Source organism: Hyla sarda, chromosome 2, assembly GCF_029499605.1.
Source record: "Hyla sarda isolate aHylSar1 chromosome 2, aHylSar1.hap1, whole genome shotgun sequence".
NCBI classification, from domain to species: Eukaryota; Metazoa; Chordata; class Amphibia; order Anura; family Hylidae; genus Hyla; species Hyla sarda.
Window position 1 is genome coordinate 384703013 of NC_079190.1, and position 18968 is coordinate 384721980.

Consider the following 18968-nt stretch of genomic DNA (forward strand, 5'->3'; position numbering starts at 1 on the left):
AATTTATATGCAGAAATATAGAATCACATCCTTCATCCACCCATACTCCTTCCCTTGACCTCCTTGGTTGAACCTAATGAACATGTCTTTTTTTTTTTTTTTTTTTAAACCATACTACCTATAAAAACATTGTTATACATAGAAAGTTTATTCAAGCAATTTATCATTTTCTGAAAAAACACCCTTCTTATGGTGGATTCACATTATGTTTTTAGCTTACGGTGAACCGGATCCGGCTGAGGGGAGTGAAAACTCCCGGTACATATATCATTCATTTCAATGAGCCGACCGGAGTCATATAGTGACTCCGGTCCGCTAATTTTTGCCCCGTATCTGGTTGTGAGATTTAACGCAGTTAATCTTGAGCAAGGAATGTATTGATATTAAAAATGCAAGGTAACACCCCGTGAGCAAAAAAGTGTATAAACTTGGAAATGGACTGATTGTAGTCACTAGTAGACTATGGCCCAGATTTATCAAACTGTGTGAGAGAGAAAGTGGAGAGATTTTCCCATAGCGACCAATCACAGCTCAGCTTTCACTTTACCACAGCTCGTTAGCTGTGCTGTGATTGGCTGCGGGGGGAAAATCACTCTATTTTTTCTCACACAGTTTGATAAATCTAGGCCTATATGTTTATATGTGTACTATTGCATGCAGTTATGCCAGGATGCTGACTTATCCCTGAAATATAGGCTACTTATCAATGGTTAATGGAGCATTAAATCTTTACTATAATTTCAAAATACTTTTGATATGTAAAAGGTTATATGACCTGTCAAGGTCTAGGTGCTGAGACCCCCACTGGTCAGATAACTAGTGGTGAGAAGTGCTTGGCTAAATGCTTCTCTCCCTGTTTCTTTGCTCGCTGCAGGAGATGGGCCCCATGGACTTCTGCTGAGTCTCCTCCTGCTGGACCCTGACCGATCAAATTTTGTAAATGATAGTAATGCTTCCCCAGAATGAAGGGGCCCTCGCCCCTTTAACAATTTCACTGAAATGTGGTGTTTGGACAGGAAAACTCCTTCTTTTCGAGGAAAGCTCCTTTTCTTTCGACACACTACATGCATTATTCCTGGTTTGGATTGGCTCTGTTTCGGGGGTATAAAAATGAAACCGTTGTGGGTCCACCGTGTGCTTGCATTTGGTCTTTCTTTTTCATACAGATGTCTCTTGATGGTGAGGCAGGTCTTGGTGAACCATGGAACATGTCTAGTGGATATGGCCATTCATCAAACCATTATTGGAACATCACTGCTTTTATTAACTTATGTAGCATACACACTAGATTCTAGGGGCCATGGCACTTTTCTTCAAGCTCTCAGGTTATCACAAACTTGTCAGAATGCAATGAGAGAATTTCTTTTGGTCCTAGAATGGTTGCCATGAGTATTTGTTTACCAAGATTTTGAAAGTTTGGGGCAGAGGAATTGAACCTATAGAAGACAGAAGCAAAAAATTAGGCATATCCCATTGTTCATTCATGTTAGATGATACCTGACTGTGGTTCCTACTCGTCTCACAGGTTTAAATACAAGGGGCTACTCGTGTAATATCTTTCTGCACACTTGTATTACCATAATTGATACATGCTATGCAACATTTCTATTCTATTGTATTATTGATCCTAAGAAACTTTAATTTTACTTTGAAAATGTCATAAATGGATTTCTCAGTGAGAGTATATCCTAATAGAACATTGCTTACATAGTGACAATATGCCCTTTGAGAGTGATATTCACACTTTAATCCTGACATATTTACTCTAATTCCCTGATAGATTGTCCCTCACTTTGATCGTTGATCAAATTTTTGTTCCAAAGTAATGGAAATATATACCGTCTGCTTATATTATGTAACAAAACTGTTTAATATTCATATTACTCGTGTTCTTTTTTTAACATATGCGTGACAGATTTTCTTCATATTTCTTTTTTCTTTGTGCAGCAGCCAATTTTTTTATTCAGCTTTCTCAGATGTCTGTAATATTACCTCTTTCGCCCTAGTAACAAATCTAAACTTGAAAGTCAATATTAATTACAGTGCGGTGCGCCCGGTAGGCTGGTTTTCTTATTCTAACAGGTATAGACAGTTTTTGATAGAGCATGTGATGTTATGCCAATGTACTACATCATTTTTAGGCTGCTCATTGAGTAGACAAATCATAACTTTAAAGCGTACCAGTCAGATCCAACAAAAAACTTTTTTTTTAAATATATCACTCAGTACCTAATCCTGACCATGTACATCAATTTTTTATGTATATATCACCTTTATTTATTTATTTTTACACTTTTTTCATTTAGCTCACTAGTCTGAATTCCTCTCAAAGAGAGGGGGCGTGCCCTCACTGTGCAGGTCTCCACCCCCTCTCTCAGTATGCTGTCTGCTCACATCTCCCCTAGCATTAGCAAAACTACAACTCCCAGCTTGTCCTCCCTGACAGTGGGAGGATTTTTTCTCCAGCTGTGAGCCCTGCACTCACAGCTGTCAATCAAGGAAGCGTGTCCATGACATAGGTGATGATGCATGGACGCAGCAGGACTAGTATGTGTCCAAGCAGGCGGGGGGGGGGGGGCAGTTGTTTGGCTTTTTCAGTATGAAATACTGAGAATTTTCTAATGAAAGCAATTGCAAAACTTATTGGTTTTGCATGCTTTACAACATATCAAAAGTTTTTGTATCTGACAGTGCTCGTTTAAAGCCTATTACACATACTTAGTCTTGTCAGTAATATGAATCCAATGTAACGCTAAGTTCACACTGCCGTTGTACTCTGTTCTGTTCGTCTGTTTTGTCTGTTGTTGTTGTGGGTTTTTTTTGTGTTTTTTTGCGCCGAATGGACCGATTGATCCCATTGACTTGAAGAGGATCTGTCAGGACATGCACAATTTTTTTCTCTCCAATGAACGCCCTTCCTTCTAGCAAACTGTCAACAGGGCTTCCTTTACCGGAGCACAATGACAGTGTGAACAAGCAGGGCTGGTTCTGCCTATAGGCAAAATAGGCAGCCGCCTAGAGCACCTTCTTGATGGGGGCACCACTCTGCCTGCTGCAATAAAGTTGGCAAGCATCCAAAGCACCCGCCCATCAAGCAAAATCCCACCATGCTACTAGTACTATAAAAATATGATTTTTTTTTTTTTTCAGCCTGCTGGAGGAGCACAGCGCCACCTCCAAGGCAGACAGAGTGATCACTAAGGCAGGGATGTATTGCCCGATGCCCAGGACATGCAGTTCCGGGCGCTGGGCAGGTGATTACTTCAGGCATTTAGCCCTGCTTCAGGCAAGCAGCGCTAAATGCCAGAAGACTTAAAACACGTTGGCACACACTGTTACTGTGTGAATTTGGGTAGAAAACAGACATGGTGCACATCTACAATCTTGTATAATGATCTGATTGCTTCTCAGCATAATATCAAAAACTAACAGGTTGTTAGTATACATTTTTGATCAAAAAGTACAAGCCCACTCGCCACGTCAAGGCCACCTATTTAGAGTGGGTCCCTAACGTCCCCAGCATAAAATAGCGTAGCACTGGGCAGCGACCACCACCGCCGCGACACCAGTGCCCATGGGGGGGACGACCCACTTGCAGAGCGGCCCCAATGCCACTCAAAGCAGTCTATGGGTCACACCTCCCTGCAGACACGGCGCCACGGCAGCAACGGACGCCGCACAGCACCACACCAGTGTGAACAAGGTGTAATAGCTCACTCACCATGCTCTCCCAGTCAGACTGGGAGGCTGCTAGGAAAGAAATGGCCCTTGTGTAGCTAACTACTACTTATATAGGGTTGGGCTGAGGGGGTGGGGAAGAGTGCAGCACATGTTCAAGCAAAAAAAAAGGAGGGGATAGAAAACAACCTGTTAGTTTTTGATATTATGCTGAGAAGCAATCAGATCATTATACAAGATTGTAGATGTGCACCATGTCTGTTTTCTACCTGAATTCACACACTGTTTTCTATCCCCTCCTTTTTTTTTTTTTTGATTGAACAAACATGTGCTGCACTCTTCCCCACCCCCTCAGCCCAACCCTATATAAGTAGTAGTTAGCTACACAAGGGCCATTTCTTTCCTAGCAGCCTCCCAGTCTGACTGGGAGAGCATGGTAATTGAGCCATTATACCTTGTTCACACTGGTGTGGTGCTGTGCGGCGTCCGTTGCTGCCGTGGCGCCGTGTCTGCGGGGAGGTGCGACCCATAGACTGGTTTGAGTGGCATTGGGGCCGCTCTGCCAGTGGGTCGTTTTCCCCCCTGTGGGCACTGGTGTCGCGGCAGTGGTGGTCGCCGCCCAGTGCTACGCCATTTTATGTTAGGGACGTTAGCGACCCACTCTAAATAGGTGGCCTTGACGTGGCTAGTGGGCTTGTACTTTTTGATCAAAAATGTATACGAACAACCTGTTTGTTTTTGATATTATGCTGAGAAGCAATCAGATCATTATACAAGATTGTAGATGTGCACCATGTCTGTTTTCTACCTGAATTCACACACTGTTACTGTATTTGTTTCTCCCTGCTGCAGTCGATGGCGAACCTTCCTGGAGGGGTGCGCGCGATTGGTGACGTCATCGCATCCGCAGCGCAGGATGCCGGGACGCTGATGTCCTGTGCGGCATGTGTGATGATATCACCTATCGCGTGCATCCCCGCAAGGGAGGCTTGTTATAGGCTGCAGCAGAGAGATGTAAGTACTGTAGCAGTGAAATACCTTAACTTGCCTAATAACTCAATAAGTGAGGACCTGCTTATCACCAGGGGCTAACCTATCTTCTTAGGGGGCATAATTGTTTAAATAGAAGCCCTACCTGCCAGGTAAATAAATATCTGGGCCTATCCACCTATTGGGAACCCCTACCTGATCATCAAGTAGGGCTCCCCAGTAGGTAGACAGGCCCCCAGATAGATATGACCCCATCAGTGATGGGGATCATATCTATCTGGGGCCTCTATACCTACTTGGGAGCCCTACCTGATAGGGGTCATATCTATCTGGGGGCCTGTCTTCATATAGGTGAGCTCTACCTTATGGGAGACATGTCCATCTGGGGCTTTGTCTGCCTACTGGGGGAGCCCACCCTTCCTATCAACTGGGGGCACATATCTATCTGTGATATTATTTACTTGCTAAGGGCAGGGATGTGGAAATCCTATCTCTGACGCCCGGGACTTGTAGTTCTGGGCGCCCGGTTAGCCCTGTATCGGGCAAACAGGGCTGGACTGACTTCCCTTTATTTCTATTATGTATATGTTCAAAAAATATATATATTTTGGTATTGGTGTAATCAGGCTGACCTAAAGTGTTAAAATAATATGTAAGTAATATGTTAATGTAAGGTAAAGGGTGAAAAAAAAATTTTGCATTTTTTTTAAATTTCACATCACACTTTTTTTTCTTGTTGTTGTTTCCGAGCATAAGTTATGGAAAAATGAAAGGTGTCATTACAAAGTATAATTAGTCGCACACAAAAAAAGCCTCATATGAGTCTGTAGATGGGAAAAATAAGAGTTATGGCTATTATAAGACGAGGAGGAAAAAACTAAACTACAAAAACTACTAAAGACCATATTTATATACTATTGTAGTTGAAATTATTTTGTCTACCAGGACAAGTGGTTTTTCATGAGGGACAAGTAGATTGTGCTCTGTTTTAGTCCCTTGGATACCGTTAAGTGTGTTTTTTATTTTTATTTTTTTTATTTTCACACCCCTGCTAAGGTCAGGTCCATCCAACATCCTGACATCATGTGTGCCTCCATACATCGGGAGGAGCCAGTGAGCGGGGTCAAGGGGTGGCAAAATTAGCTTTAGCCTAGGGTGGCAAAAATCCTTGCACCAGGCCTATGAACAAGTCCTTAGACTATGTAGCCTTTTGACAGGTCTCTATGTTTTGATGTACACTTTTCCATACAGAATCTATATAACTATATCTGCAGTGTGCTCAGTTTGATTCCATATAATGGCATAAATCTTATATATGGATACATATTATTATATAATCCATGTATGGATGCATATTATTCCTTTATAGAATGATAGAGCGTGCCGCTTCTACTCTTACAAGGTGTCGCTTTCTTGTGATGTGAGGTATATGATCTGAGTGGTGAAAGGGAATTCGGCTGAATGACAGAAAAGAATCAACCACTTAAAGGAGTACTCTGGTGCAGAGTATTCCTGCTCCGTCCTGCCGGGGCTGCAAAATAAATGAAAATAAACAATCTCTCTTTTTCCTGGGTTCCCGCGGAGCGCCACTACAGCTGATCGATCCTCCGGTCCATCCTCTTCATACTTCCGTGTGTAACAAATCGTCACATGGCGCTCAGCCTATCGCCGGCCGCCGCAGTGTTCTGCCTTGGCCCATAATAGGCTGAGCGCCATGTGATGCTTCGTTACACACGGAATTATGACCAGACCGGATGGACCGGAGGACCGATCAGCTGTAGTGGCGCTCCGCGGGAACCCAGGGAGGTGAGAGATGGTTTATTTTCATTATTTTTTGCAGCCCGGGCAGGACGGAGCAGGAATACTCTGCACTAGAGTACTCCTTTAACACTTGGTTAAAGCTCTCTGTTGCTCACTCCCTCGTGCGGGCTGTGCAAGCTCCTTTTATTACATGTGCTTATGTCATACATATAAGGGATAAAAGGCAGGATATATACCGTATATACTTGAGTATAAGCCGACCCGAGTATAAGCCGAGGCCCCTAATTTCAACCCAAAATCCCAGGAAAAGTTATTGACTCGAGTATAAGCCTAGGCTGGGAAATACATCATTCCCCCTGTCATCATCCAGACCCCCGTCATTAACATCCTCATCATCATCACCGCCTGTCATCATCCAGACCCTCATCATCACCTGTCATCATCCCCTTGTCATCATCCCACACCCCCCCTTCATCATCCTCTTATCATCCGCCCTCAGTGGTCTTCAACCTGCGGACCTCCAGAGGTTTCAAAACTACAACTCCCAGCAAGCCCGGGCAGCCATCGGCTGTCCGGGCTTGCTGGGAGTTGTAGTTTTGAAACCTCCGGAGGTCCGCAGGTTGAAGACCACTGCGGCCTTCGACATCATCCAGCCCCCTCTCACCCCCCTCGGCGCTGGTCCGGTGCTGCAAGACTGTCCGGTGAGGAGGTCGTCCGGTGGGATAGTGGCTCCGGGCTGCTATCTTCACCGGGGGCGCCTCTTCTCCGCGCTTCGGGCCCAGAATAGAGGCGTTGCCTTGACGATGACGCAGAAGTACGTTGGCAATGAACGTACCTCTGCGTCGTTGTCAAGGCAACGTGACTATTCTGGGGCCGGGCCCGAAGCGCTTAGAAGAGGCCTCCTCGGTGAAGATAGCAGCCCGGAACCACTATCCCACCGGACGACCTCCTCACCGGACAGTCCTGCAGCACCGGACCAGCGCCGAGCGGAGGCGAGTACTGTACAGAACTAAAGGGGGTGAGAGGGGGCTGGATGATGTCGAAGGCCGCAGTGGTCTTCAACCTGCGGACCTCCGGAGGTTTCAAAACTACAACTCCCAGCAAGCCCGGGCAGCCGATGGCTGCCCGGGCTTGCTGGGAGTTGTAGTTTTGAAACCTCTGGAGGTCAGCAGGTTGAAGACCACTGCGGGTGGAGAGTTCACTCGAGTATAAGCCGAGGGGTGGGTTTTCAGCACGAAAAATCGTGCTGAAAAACTCGGCTTATACTCGAGTATATACGGTAGGTTGATTACAGTTAGAGTTAAAGTACAAAAAGCATTTAAAATTTATCTGTCTCCTATAGAAGGTTGAGCGTACACCCCCAATCTCCTTCAGGTTAACAAGCTAAAAACCACAACATTGTCTGTGCACCTTGTGTCTATCGTGTGCTTTTCAGTTTCTCAGCAGGAAATAGATCTATATCTTCTTTCTATGCAGATGGTTAGTTCTTCACCCAAAGGTGAGGTCAAGTCTTTGTTGCAAACTATATTTAAGGTTATAAGTTCAGAAATAACTAGATTACATAAAGCATTATAAAGCATATATTAGATTAAAATAAAACAAATCATCTTGACTACTCTATCAATCGCATCTGGGTTATTTGTCATATTGGTTGTATAATATGGAAATAAAAAATGATAAAAATAATATAAATATCATGCTAACACTAAGGCTTTACATCTGCATGGAAAGCTGCATTTTGAGCATTTGTCAGAAACCTGGTTTCCATAAAAAATTCCAGGATCTCTGTTTCTTCTTGGTGTGTTCTGCATCATTAATTTTATTAGTTCTTTCAATTTTGTTTTTTTTATTAACCCAACCCAGATTATTTCTCCCTTACCTCTCATCAAAAAAAACTTTTGATATATTATAGATTAATGTATGCAGAATAACTTTACAATTGCATGTTATTAAAAAAGATGCTTCTTTCTATTTAATTTTCCACTTTGAAGAAATGACCACTAGGGGTCTCCCTACCAGTCCTGGCAGCAACCATTTCAGACTCATGCTGAAGTCCTAAACACTACGAGCTGCCAGTCTGCTTTGTTCACAAAGGAGAACACTCAGAGCTGCCAGCCTGCTTTGTTCACAGCCTGATTGGCTGTGAACAAAGCAGGCTGGCAGCTCTGAGTGTTTAGGACTCCAGCATGAGTCAGAAATGCTTGCTGACAGGACTTATCGGGAAAAATACAATAGAAAGAAGCATATTTTCATTAACATGCTATTGGAAAGTTATTCAACATCCATTAATCTAAAATATATCAAAAGTTTATTTGATGAGAGGTACCCTTTAAGTGTATACAGATATATTGTAATCTACATAGCACAAAGCAAAAGCTACGGAGAACATACATTGGTTGCTCATTACACAAAGTAAACCATACTTGTTATCTAATGCTTAACATACCATACAGTAGATCTCTGTGCTACCTTCTTTTACCTAATTTCAGTTTTATTACTTTTGTTTGGAAATAGGAACTCAAGGTTCAGGAAGTGCAAAAAGAAAATGCATGTCTTGTGGAAGAAAATTCAAGGCTCTGCATCAGAGTAAAGAGGGTAGCCAAGGTCAGCACAAATTCTTTAAAAGTTGAGGAGGCAAAATCAATTTTGTTTTATGTTGAAATGTTTATTTTTTTATTTTTTTATGCCTAAAGGTTGACTCTGAAAATGCTGACTTGAAGAGACGTCTAACTGAGGTGACTGAGCAACGGGATTCTGCTCTTAAGGAGATTCATAGATTGCAAAGCAAGCTGGAGAACTTAGAGCAAGTACTGAAGGTTTGTACTGAAAATCTACTTAGTATTTCCAAACAAATATCATTCTTATAACCAAATGAAATCTACCACAACACTAAAGTTATTGCCTCTTTCATTCCAATGCCAGTGCTCTGGCCTGCCCTGGTCCCTCTCATCTGAATTAACCGTTCTCCATGTTCTACACAAAAAGAGAAACACAGCTGCACATCCACCATTTGTAATTTGATCTACTTGCTTCTCAGCATAATTTCAAAAACGAACAGGTTGTTAATATACATTTTGATCAAAAAGTACAAGCCCACTCGCCACGTCAAGGCCACCTCGTTAGAGTGGGTCCCTAACCTGACACTGGCATAGCGCCTGGTGGTGACCACTGCCTCCAAGACCCCAGGCCCAGTGGTCAGGCAGCCCCACTACTGCCCGACCAAGCCCTTGGCTCTGGGCCACTCCACCCCACAGACAAAGCATCACAGAAACAATGGCAGTTCTCCATGTTCTGCTGATGACTTTTCAAAACACACTGTTGTCTCTGTATGTCTTTATCTAAGATGAGAATGCTCTAGTTGGATATTTATACACACAAGATGAGTATACTCTAGTTTCATATTTAAACACACATGTAACACACTAGTTAGGTTTTAAACTAAATAGGAGTACTCCTTTTTTAGGGTTTGATCACATACTCTGGTTTTTAAATTAAATTATTAAATACAAAGCAAGGAATAGATCAATAATGGAGTGCACATATAAAAGAAAGACTGGGTCTTCTATTTTTAAATCTATTCCGAGCTTCACAATCAAGCATTAAATTAATAACTTGTTAACACACCCTTACCTCCTTAATGGACATAAATGTACATCCTGATGCGTTGGTACTTAACACACCAGAACGTACATTTACGTCCTGTACATGACGCGAGCACCGCACCTCATCATGCACAGCAGGTCCCGACTGCTTTCAGCAGCCAGGGACCTGCCAGTAATGGCGGACATCAGTGACATCAGGGACTCATTAGGGTTGTAGGTTGAACTTGATGGACTTTGGTCTTTTTTCAACCTTATGAACTATGTTTCTATGTAACCCCTCAGATGCCTTGATCAATACAGATCACGGCATCTGGGGCAATGCTGGCGTTTGAATGGATGATCGGATCGCCCGTGGCATTGCCACGGGGATCCGATCATCCAACATGGCTGCCCTTACCTGCTCTGGCTGTCATCCCGGGGTCGTCTTCTCTGGTCTGACATTGAGCAGGCCAGAGAAGAAAATTGCAGATAATACTGATCGGTGCTATGCCTATACATAGCACTGTTCAGTATATGCAATCTAATGTTAATTATCCTGTATGGTAAACTGTATGAATGTACAGATAAGTCACCTTTCACATCACATTTCACTTCACATTTCGTTCCAAAAAAATTAATAAAAAGCGATTAAAAAGTTACATGCAAGCAAAAGTGTCACAGATAAAATCTACAAATCATGGCGCAAAAATTGACCCTCATACAGCCTTGTATACGGAAAAATTAGAAAGTTATAGGTGGTCAAAATAGAGTGATTTTAAACATATACAAATTTTGTTTAACAAAGTCCACCCCTATGACCGTTTCGGACAAGTCCTTCTTCCGGGAGTGGTTTTCTCATAATGGAGGTAGGTATTTATAAAACTCATAAACCAATCACATAAATTCATGTAATGACACCATAAAACCACTCCCGGAAGAAGGACTCTTGTCCGAAACGGTCGTAGGGGCTGACATCTCCTGGGCAGACATATGGTCTGCACATGTGGGTATTGTTGTATTGTACACTGCTGTAAGGGCTATAAATAGCCTGTGCTTACTTGTGTGTATGCATTTACTCTTTCACTTGTACTTTAATGTGGTGGTGAATAGCCATCTATACTTTGTACACCATTATATATATTATATCTGTTCATGCATTATACCCACTGCAGTGTGCATTTTATAGTGGGGCACATGCCCCTACTAGCACTAGTACTTTATGCAGATTACCCAGTAGACGTCCTATTTTTCAGTCACCACTCCTCTTTGTGTATCATGAATTTTAACGTGTTTTTAAACGATAACATTTTTATTTTTGGTACATGTGTCTGTCACAGCTCTTTTTGTTATTGGTGGGTGTCACAGAAATAGGTGTGGTCAAAAGACAAAGCTTAAAACGAGGGACAAAAAACTACTCATAGGCAAATTTTAGCCGAAAATTTGTGTACATGCCCTGTGTGCACTTCATGCTTGACTGTCTACATTAATGGACATGTCACTTTTTTTTTATACGTAAATAAAATTATAATGTGAAATGAGTTACATTAAATTTGTATTACATTCACAAATTAACTTATTTTACATTTTCTTCATTAAGAATGATTTCACTGGGGGGCTGCATCTGTGAAGACGTCCCTTAATGACACCTTCACACATGCTCTATGGCACTCACTGGCCATGGGATCCTGAAGTCGGAGCCCATCTCACAGAAAAGCATTATGGGCGAAAATGCTGTGTTCTGCGCATCTATGTCATATGCTGAACACAGCCAATGCCCGGCACAAGGGGAGCCGGTACAACGGCCACCATGTTATTGAAGTACGGAAGCCACCGCTATGATGTAAAGTGTAAAGTACCAGCGACTGCTTCTGGACCAGGGTCACTCTCCCCAGCTAGCTCCTGTGGTCACCGAACTGTCTCCTCCCTGCAGCATTTAGCTGTCAGCTGGAAACTGCAGGGAGCCGACAGCCCGGTGACCACCCTAAGCTCCCATGCTCTGTCCCCTCTTCTGGTTCTCCCCTGCTACTTTTATTTCTCAGCTCCCGTACGGGAGTGCACTGGTTCACTGGCCGGCCATGTATTAGGAGCAGCGCCTGCTGATGTCACGCTGCTTGCTGCTCTCATTACACCGGCCGGCCAGACTGTGAATCATTGCGCTCCCGCCTGGGTACTGGAGCTGAAGATGTAACCGCAGCAATGGAGGTGGATCATGTAGGTGAGGAGGAGGGCACTCTGTGGGAGCCAACCATTGTGCCTCTATATGTTGCAAAACTTCAACTCCCAGCATGCCTGGGCAGGCTTTTGCTGTCTGTGCATGCTGGGAGTTATAGTTTTGCAGCAGCTGGAGGCACTCTGGTTGGGAAACACTGATATGAAGATAATGTATACTCCTATATACTGTATTTATAGACATGCATGATACAGTATACCTCTACATACTGTATCTGTAGACACGCAGTATATAGAGGTATATATTGTCATGTATGTCTATAGATACAGTAAGTAGAGGTTTATAGTATCAACGATGTAAGGGCTGCATGATATATCTTTAATATAGCTTAAATTTTACCGAATTGCGATATATCTATATCCACCCGCCCAAACCCCGGGTGATGTCGTATAATAATTTATATAAGAATAATTGTTTGGTAATTCAGTATACAAGAGAAAAATTAGGATGCTGCATGGAGGAGGTAAATAAAATTACAGTACTACATCACAGTGAGTCAACTATACGCTGGAAAAAAAAAATGGTACACTATGTAAAAATCAAGTAATACATTAGTAAAGCACTCAGTGGTTAAACCAGCAAATCTGGTGAAATGCAAATCTACGTAAACTAGAGAAGGATGAATGGGCTCAGCAAGATAAGTAGCAAGTCCAGCTTCTTGTAGACGTGTGAGAGCATTAAGAGCTAATACGTCCTCTGTTGTCAAAAATATGGTGTGCCCACCCATTTCTAATTTATAGAAGAAAAGAGGGTTTGGATGAGCATTTACATAAAATAGCTGTCAGTTGAAAGTTTCTGATTTCACCATAAACAAGAACATTAAGAATTTATCTACAGAAAAAATGATCTGATCTGCTGAAATATAGTAAACGTATTCATTTTGAATAAAGTTTGTCATTTGAGGCAATTACCACCGCCATAGAAACATGCCAATAGTCTGGGATGTGAAATACTTTATGTAGCAGTGTAACAAGGTCTTTACCAAAACCTGAAATCAATTGACAAAGAAGAAACAGTCTCTGTGATCAATAGGGGATCTTGTTAATATGTTTCACTGTATTTAAATTTTCAGCCAGATGGAACACTGATTTGTTAGCCTTTCTTGTTCTTCTAGCTCATGCGAGATGTGGCGGAAAGAAGGCAACAGCTGGAAAAAGATCATGAAGATGCTTTGATAGCTTTGCAAAAAAGGCAGGAGGAAGTAAAGCGCCTCCAGCAGGTGGGTAACCTTTACTTCATCATTTTATTAATTCTCCAAATTCCTCAAAAGGAAGACCAGAAATAAAAAGCCCACCTGCATCATTATATACAAACTCAATATACGGTAGTTTATCTATGATAATGTAATTTTACAAATAGCTTGGTGCATACAGTTATGAAATAAGAGAATTCACCATAAGGAGGCACGGAGTGCTTGTGGGTCATTTTTCCTCTGGACAGGTTTTGATAAATCTCCCCCTATAGGGTTCTGTCCAAGCCTTGCTGTGTGCCTGGGACCATAAGTTACCATTTTTAATATTTGGTTTCCTGTATTTCAGAAAATCCAAACAAAATTGGTAGGAGAAACTTCTTTGTGTTTTCAATATGTAAAACTTAGTGTACCTGTCATAAAAAAAAATATTTCTCCTGGCTTTATTTAGCAATCAGTTGGGGTCTGAGTACCCAGTCTCTAACTTATCAAAAAATCTTTTTTTCATGAAATTGTCAATTTAAGACCAAAAAACAAACTTTTTATTTTCGGACTCTAGGCCCAGGTTGAAGCTAAAAAAGAACATGAAGGAGCAGTTCAGCTTCTGGAGGTAATGTGTGTCTGGTGCAACACATTGTAATTGGCTGAAACTACTTTAAGATGAAAACCATGAGCTGTCAGCTGGCTGCATGCAGCAAACATCTCATGTGGTTTCACCCTTATTTAATATGTAATCTACTTGATCCATATCATAGTTGTTGACACATTTTATCTTTATTTTCATCCACAGAACACTTTGGATTCTTTACAGGTATAGTAAAAAAGTCCAGTTGTGCACTATCCTTCTTTCAGAAATCCTCCTTTCAGCATGGTGACTGACACCGTACTTGCATAGAAGACAGTGTAGTTCTCAGATTGGCTTTAGCCCAAGTAGTTTGATACTGTGCTGCTGTGCATGCCAGTGGGGTGTTTGGCTGCATTGCAGTTGCTACATGAAAACAGAACCTTAGGCTGGAATCACAGTTTCATTCCAGTTTTTGAGCCTTATAAGAAGGGCTATTGTTTTTCAGTAGGATTAACTCTCGGCAGAAATGCTACCATGAGGAAAAAAAATTGAAAATTTGTGACAAAATGTATATAGGGGCGTGGAAACCCAACTTGGGTGGATGAGATGCATATTGTCGGATTTGACACGTATTGAAGCACATGAGGTATTATATGTTTTCATCCCGGTATTGCCTGCTCTTCATTAAAAATTGTATGTGTGATTCCAGCCTTATATGGCTGTACTTTACCAAGAGCTTGCACTTTACCTGATGTGATTTCTTTTTTTTTTTTATATATTTTTTTATTTAAACATCCAGTCTAAAGTAAAGCTTTTAGAAGAGAAATGTCGCAGTCAGACAGAACAGTTCAGCCTCCTATCCCAGGAGTTGGAGAGATTTCGCTTACAAACTGGAAACATTGATCTTCTAACCTCCACCTTTGTGACTTCTGAGCTGCCGCCACCACAATATTGCTCCTCACCGGGCCTCACACCTGTTCAACAAGAAAGAGGTGATTGACTTGCCTTAGATATACATATTGTACACAGCATTTGCGCTACTAACCTTTTACTACTTGTTATTGAAACTGTGTGCCTCTTGATCAGTGTATATTGAAAACAAAATTTTGGAGACTGCCTATTAGCCTGAAATAGGCTAAGATCGTTCATACTTCAGAGTATGTATATAAAGTGCCTTGCATAAATATTTACCCCACTTTTTAGTCCATTTTGAGACTGTAAAAATTTTTTATTTAAATAACTTTCCCCTTTGATAAACACAACATGCATAGTATTTAGAAAAATAGATTTTTGAAAAGTGCAAAATAACTTTTATTGTTACACAAACAATAATGAGAAAAACTTCAGAGTAAATACTTGGTAGAACCAACTTTCGCGGCAATTACAGCTTTGCACATCTAGATAATGGTTGCATGAGCCAGTGGAAACATTGCCTGTAACATTACATTTGTTGAGATAAAATAAACTAATTTAATTTTTTATTTTTTGCAAGATGCGTTGGTGTGCTGCATTGATCCCATTTTGACCAGCATTTCTATACCTGCTTGCACCCTTGCATGCCACCAGCTTGTCTGGATTTGAATATGCTGTTCTCCTTGAAAATTAGGTTTGCATATCTAAAGATGGAAATTCTTGTCCATTCCTCATGGCAAAAAAGTCAGACAGGAGACCGTCTGTCTCTTGCCATATATTCTCAATTGGACCAGGTGTGGGCTGTGACTGGGACATTTTACAACATTAACATGCTTTGATCTTAAACTATTCTATTTTAGCTCTGGCTGTATGTTTAGGGCCATTATCCTGTTGAAAGATGAACCTCTGTCCCAGTCTTAAGTCTATTCCAGACTTCATCAGATTTTCGTTTACGATTGCCCCGTGGATTTGGCTCCATCCATCTTTCAATCAATTCTGATCAGTTTTCCTGTACCTGGTGTTCAGGATGATGGGCAGTGTTGGGTTTCCACCACACACAGTGTTTTGCACAGAGGCCAAAAAGATAAATTTGAGCTGAGTGCATTTTTTCACATTTTTGCTTTGTCTCCCATATGGCTTGTGGCAAACTTGAAACAGGATTTCTTGTGGCTCACTTTCAACAACGGCTTTCTTCTTGCCACTTTTCTGTAGAGACAAGATTTGTGGAGTACATAACTAATAGTTCATATGGTAGATATGCATACGGCACTGTGTGTACGGAGATTAAGTGCAGTCTCTCTGGGCAACGCTCGCACTGCAATGGTAACAGTGGTGCTCTGGCTAGTATAAGGCGTTCATATATATCCAACAAAGTAAGAGACGAAATGATAGCCGGCACTCACCAGTCTTCTTAAATATCTTCTTTATTATACTCACATATAAAATGGGTAGGGAACAGACGCATGGGGGTTACCATGTAACCCCCCTGCGTCTGTTCCCTACCCATTTTATATGTGAGTATAATAAAAGAAGATATTTAAGAAGACTGGTGAGTGCCAGCTATCATTTAGTCTCTTACTTTGTTGTACATAACTAATAGTTACCATGGTGGGCCTCTTGGTTGCCTTTGTTGTACCATATTTTAGACATTTTACATAGTAACATAACCCTAATGAGTTCCTACTGAGTTGATCCAGAGGAAGGCAAAAAAAAAAAAAAACTCATTCTAGAGGTAAAAATTCCTTCCGGACTCCAATATGGCAGTCAGAATAAATCCCTGGATCAGCTTTTTGTCCCTATAAATCGAATATCCATAAGTTATCATTTGCATGAATCGGCAGCTATTTTACATAGTAACATAGTTCATAAGGTTGAAAAAAAGTCCATAAAGTTCAACCTATAACCCTAATGAGTCCCTACTGAGTTGATCCAGAGAAAGGCAAAAACCCTCATAGATCTAGAATCCATAACCTGTAATGTTGTTATTCTCCAAAAATGCATCCAGATACCTTTTTAAATTCTTTTAGTGAGTTAACCATGACCACCTCCTCTGGCAGAGAATTCCAGTCTCACTGCTCTTACAGTAAAGAACCCTCGTCTGTGCTGGTGTAGAAACCTTCTTTCCTCTAAACATAGAGGATGCCCCCTTTTTATAGATATAGTCCTGGGTATAAATCTATCATGGGAGAGATCTCTGTACGGTCCTCTGATATATTTATACATAGTTATTAGGTCTCCCCTAGGCCTTTTTTATTCTAAACTAAATAACCCTAATTCTGATAATCTTTCTGGGTACTGTAGTCCTCCCATTCCCCGTATTACTCTGGTTGCCCGTCTTTGAACCCTCTCCAGCTCCACTATATCTTTCTTGTAACACTGATTGGTAGCGCTCGTTTCCAGCGAGAGACGAAAGATTGTAGTCTACGAACTCGGGTATGGCATAAAGAAAAAACCACAGGATGACTGTCTAGCTTCATCACAGATACCTTTATCTACAGTAGCTGCACATGTTAAAGGGGTTATCCACCATCAGATCTTAGACAGTCATCCTGTGGTTTTTTCTTTATGCCATACCCGAGTTCGTAGACTACAATCTTTCGTCTCTCGCTGGAAACGAGCGCTACCAAGCACCGCTTCTTCGTGGAACCAGGATTCCACTGCTCTTTTCCCTATACCAGACGTCCAGGACCAGTTCCCGAGACGAACGGGTGCCCAGCAGCTCTTCCACCATTACCTCCCAGGGATCTGGGGAATAAGCCTTCAACAGTGTTGTGTCTGTAACACAACACCCCCAGGTGAGCGCACCAGTCTTTGTTCACCTGTGTATCTCCTATACATACAGAATCATGGCACATTAGTGCGCTCTCTTCTGTTTCTTTTTTTGCATATACTTGAGTCTTGTACACTGATGCCCAGTACTGTACACAGTATTCTATGTGTGGTCTGACTAGTGATTTGTACAGCGGTAGAATTATTTCCTTGTCGTGGGCATCTATGCCCCTATTGATGCACCCGATGATTTTATTTGCCTTGGCAGCAGCTGCCTGACACTGGTCACTACAGCTAAATGTACTGTTAACTAAGACTCCCAAGTCCTTTTCCATGTCAGTCGTCCCAAGTGTGCTTCCATTTAATACGTAATCCCAGCCCGGATTTTTCCTCCCCATGTGCATTACCTTACATTTATCAGTGTTGAACCTCATCTGCCACTTTTCAGCCCAAACCTCCAACCTATTCAGATCCATTTGTAACAGTGCACTGTCCTCTATAGTGGTTACCACTTTGCAGAGTTTAGTATCCTCTGCAAATATTGCTACTTCACTATTCAACCCCTCTACAAGGTCATTAATGAATATATTAAATAGAACAAGACCCAAGACTGACCCCTGTGGTACCCCACTAGTAACAGTGAACCAATCAGAATAAGTACCATTTAATAACCACCCTCTGTTTCCTATCCCTCAGCCAGTTACTTACCCACTTGCACAGATTCTCCCCTAGCCCCATCCTTCTCATTTTATGCACCAACCTTTTATGTGGCACCGTATCAAATGCTTTGGAAAAATCTAGATATACTACACCCAGCGATTGCCCCTGGTCCAGTCTGGAGCTCACCTCCTCATAAAAGCTGATCAGGTTAGTTTGATAGGACCGATCCCTCATAAAGCCATGCTGATATGGAGTCCTACATTAATTTTTATCAAGATACTCCAAAATGGCATCCCTTAAAAAAACCTTCAAACAATTTACATACAACTGAGGTTAAACTAACAGGACTATAATTCCCGGGGTCACTTTTTGACCCCTTTTTAAATATTGGCACAACTTTTCCCATGCGCCAGTCCTGGTGAACAGTCCCGGTTACTATTAAAAATAGGGATCTGTCTATTACATTACTTCCTTTAGAACACGGGGGTGAATGCCATCTGGACCTGGCCATTTGTCTATTTTGATTTATTTTATTATTTTTGGCGGCACTGTACTTCTACCTGGGTTAGACAGGTTATGGAAGTATAAAAGCGAGTTCCTCTGATTAAAGGCGCTGGTCCACAAGTGTATTTG

General features: G+C 41.8%; 1 protein-coding gene across 5 annotated transcripts in view; it reads left to right on the plus strand.

The window, feature by feature from the left end:
* The window catches only part of TSPOAP1 (TSPO associated protein 1), a 224871-nt gene that overhangs the window by 146248 nt on the left and 59655 nt on the right, over nucleotides 1-18968 (plus strand). For all 5 annotated transcript variants that reach the window (XM_056558563.1, XM_056558562.1, XM_056558564.1 and 2 more), the window contains 6 exons: nucleotides 8944-9033; nucleotides 9123-9245; nucleotides 13355-13459; nucleotides 13989-14039; nucleotides 14220-14240; nucleotides 14794-14986. In XM_056558563.1, the coding sequence (XP_056414538.1) occupies nucleotides 8944-9033; nucleotides 9123-9245; nucleotides 13355-13459; nucleotides 13989-14039; nucleotides 14220-14240; nucleotides 14794-14986 (583 nt within the window). The remainder of the gene's footprint in view (nucleotides 1-8943; nucleotides 9034-9122; nucleotides 9246-13354; nucleotides 13460-13988; nucleotides 14040-14219; nucleotides 14241-14793; nucleotides 14987-18968) is intronic.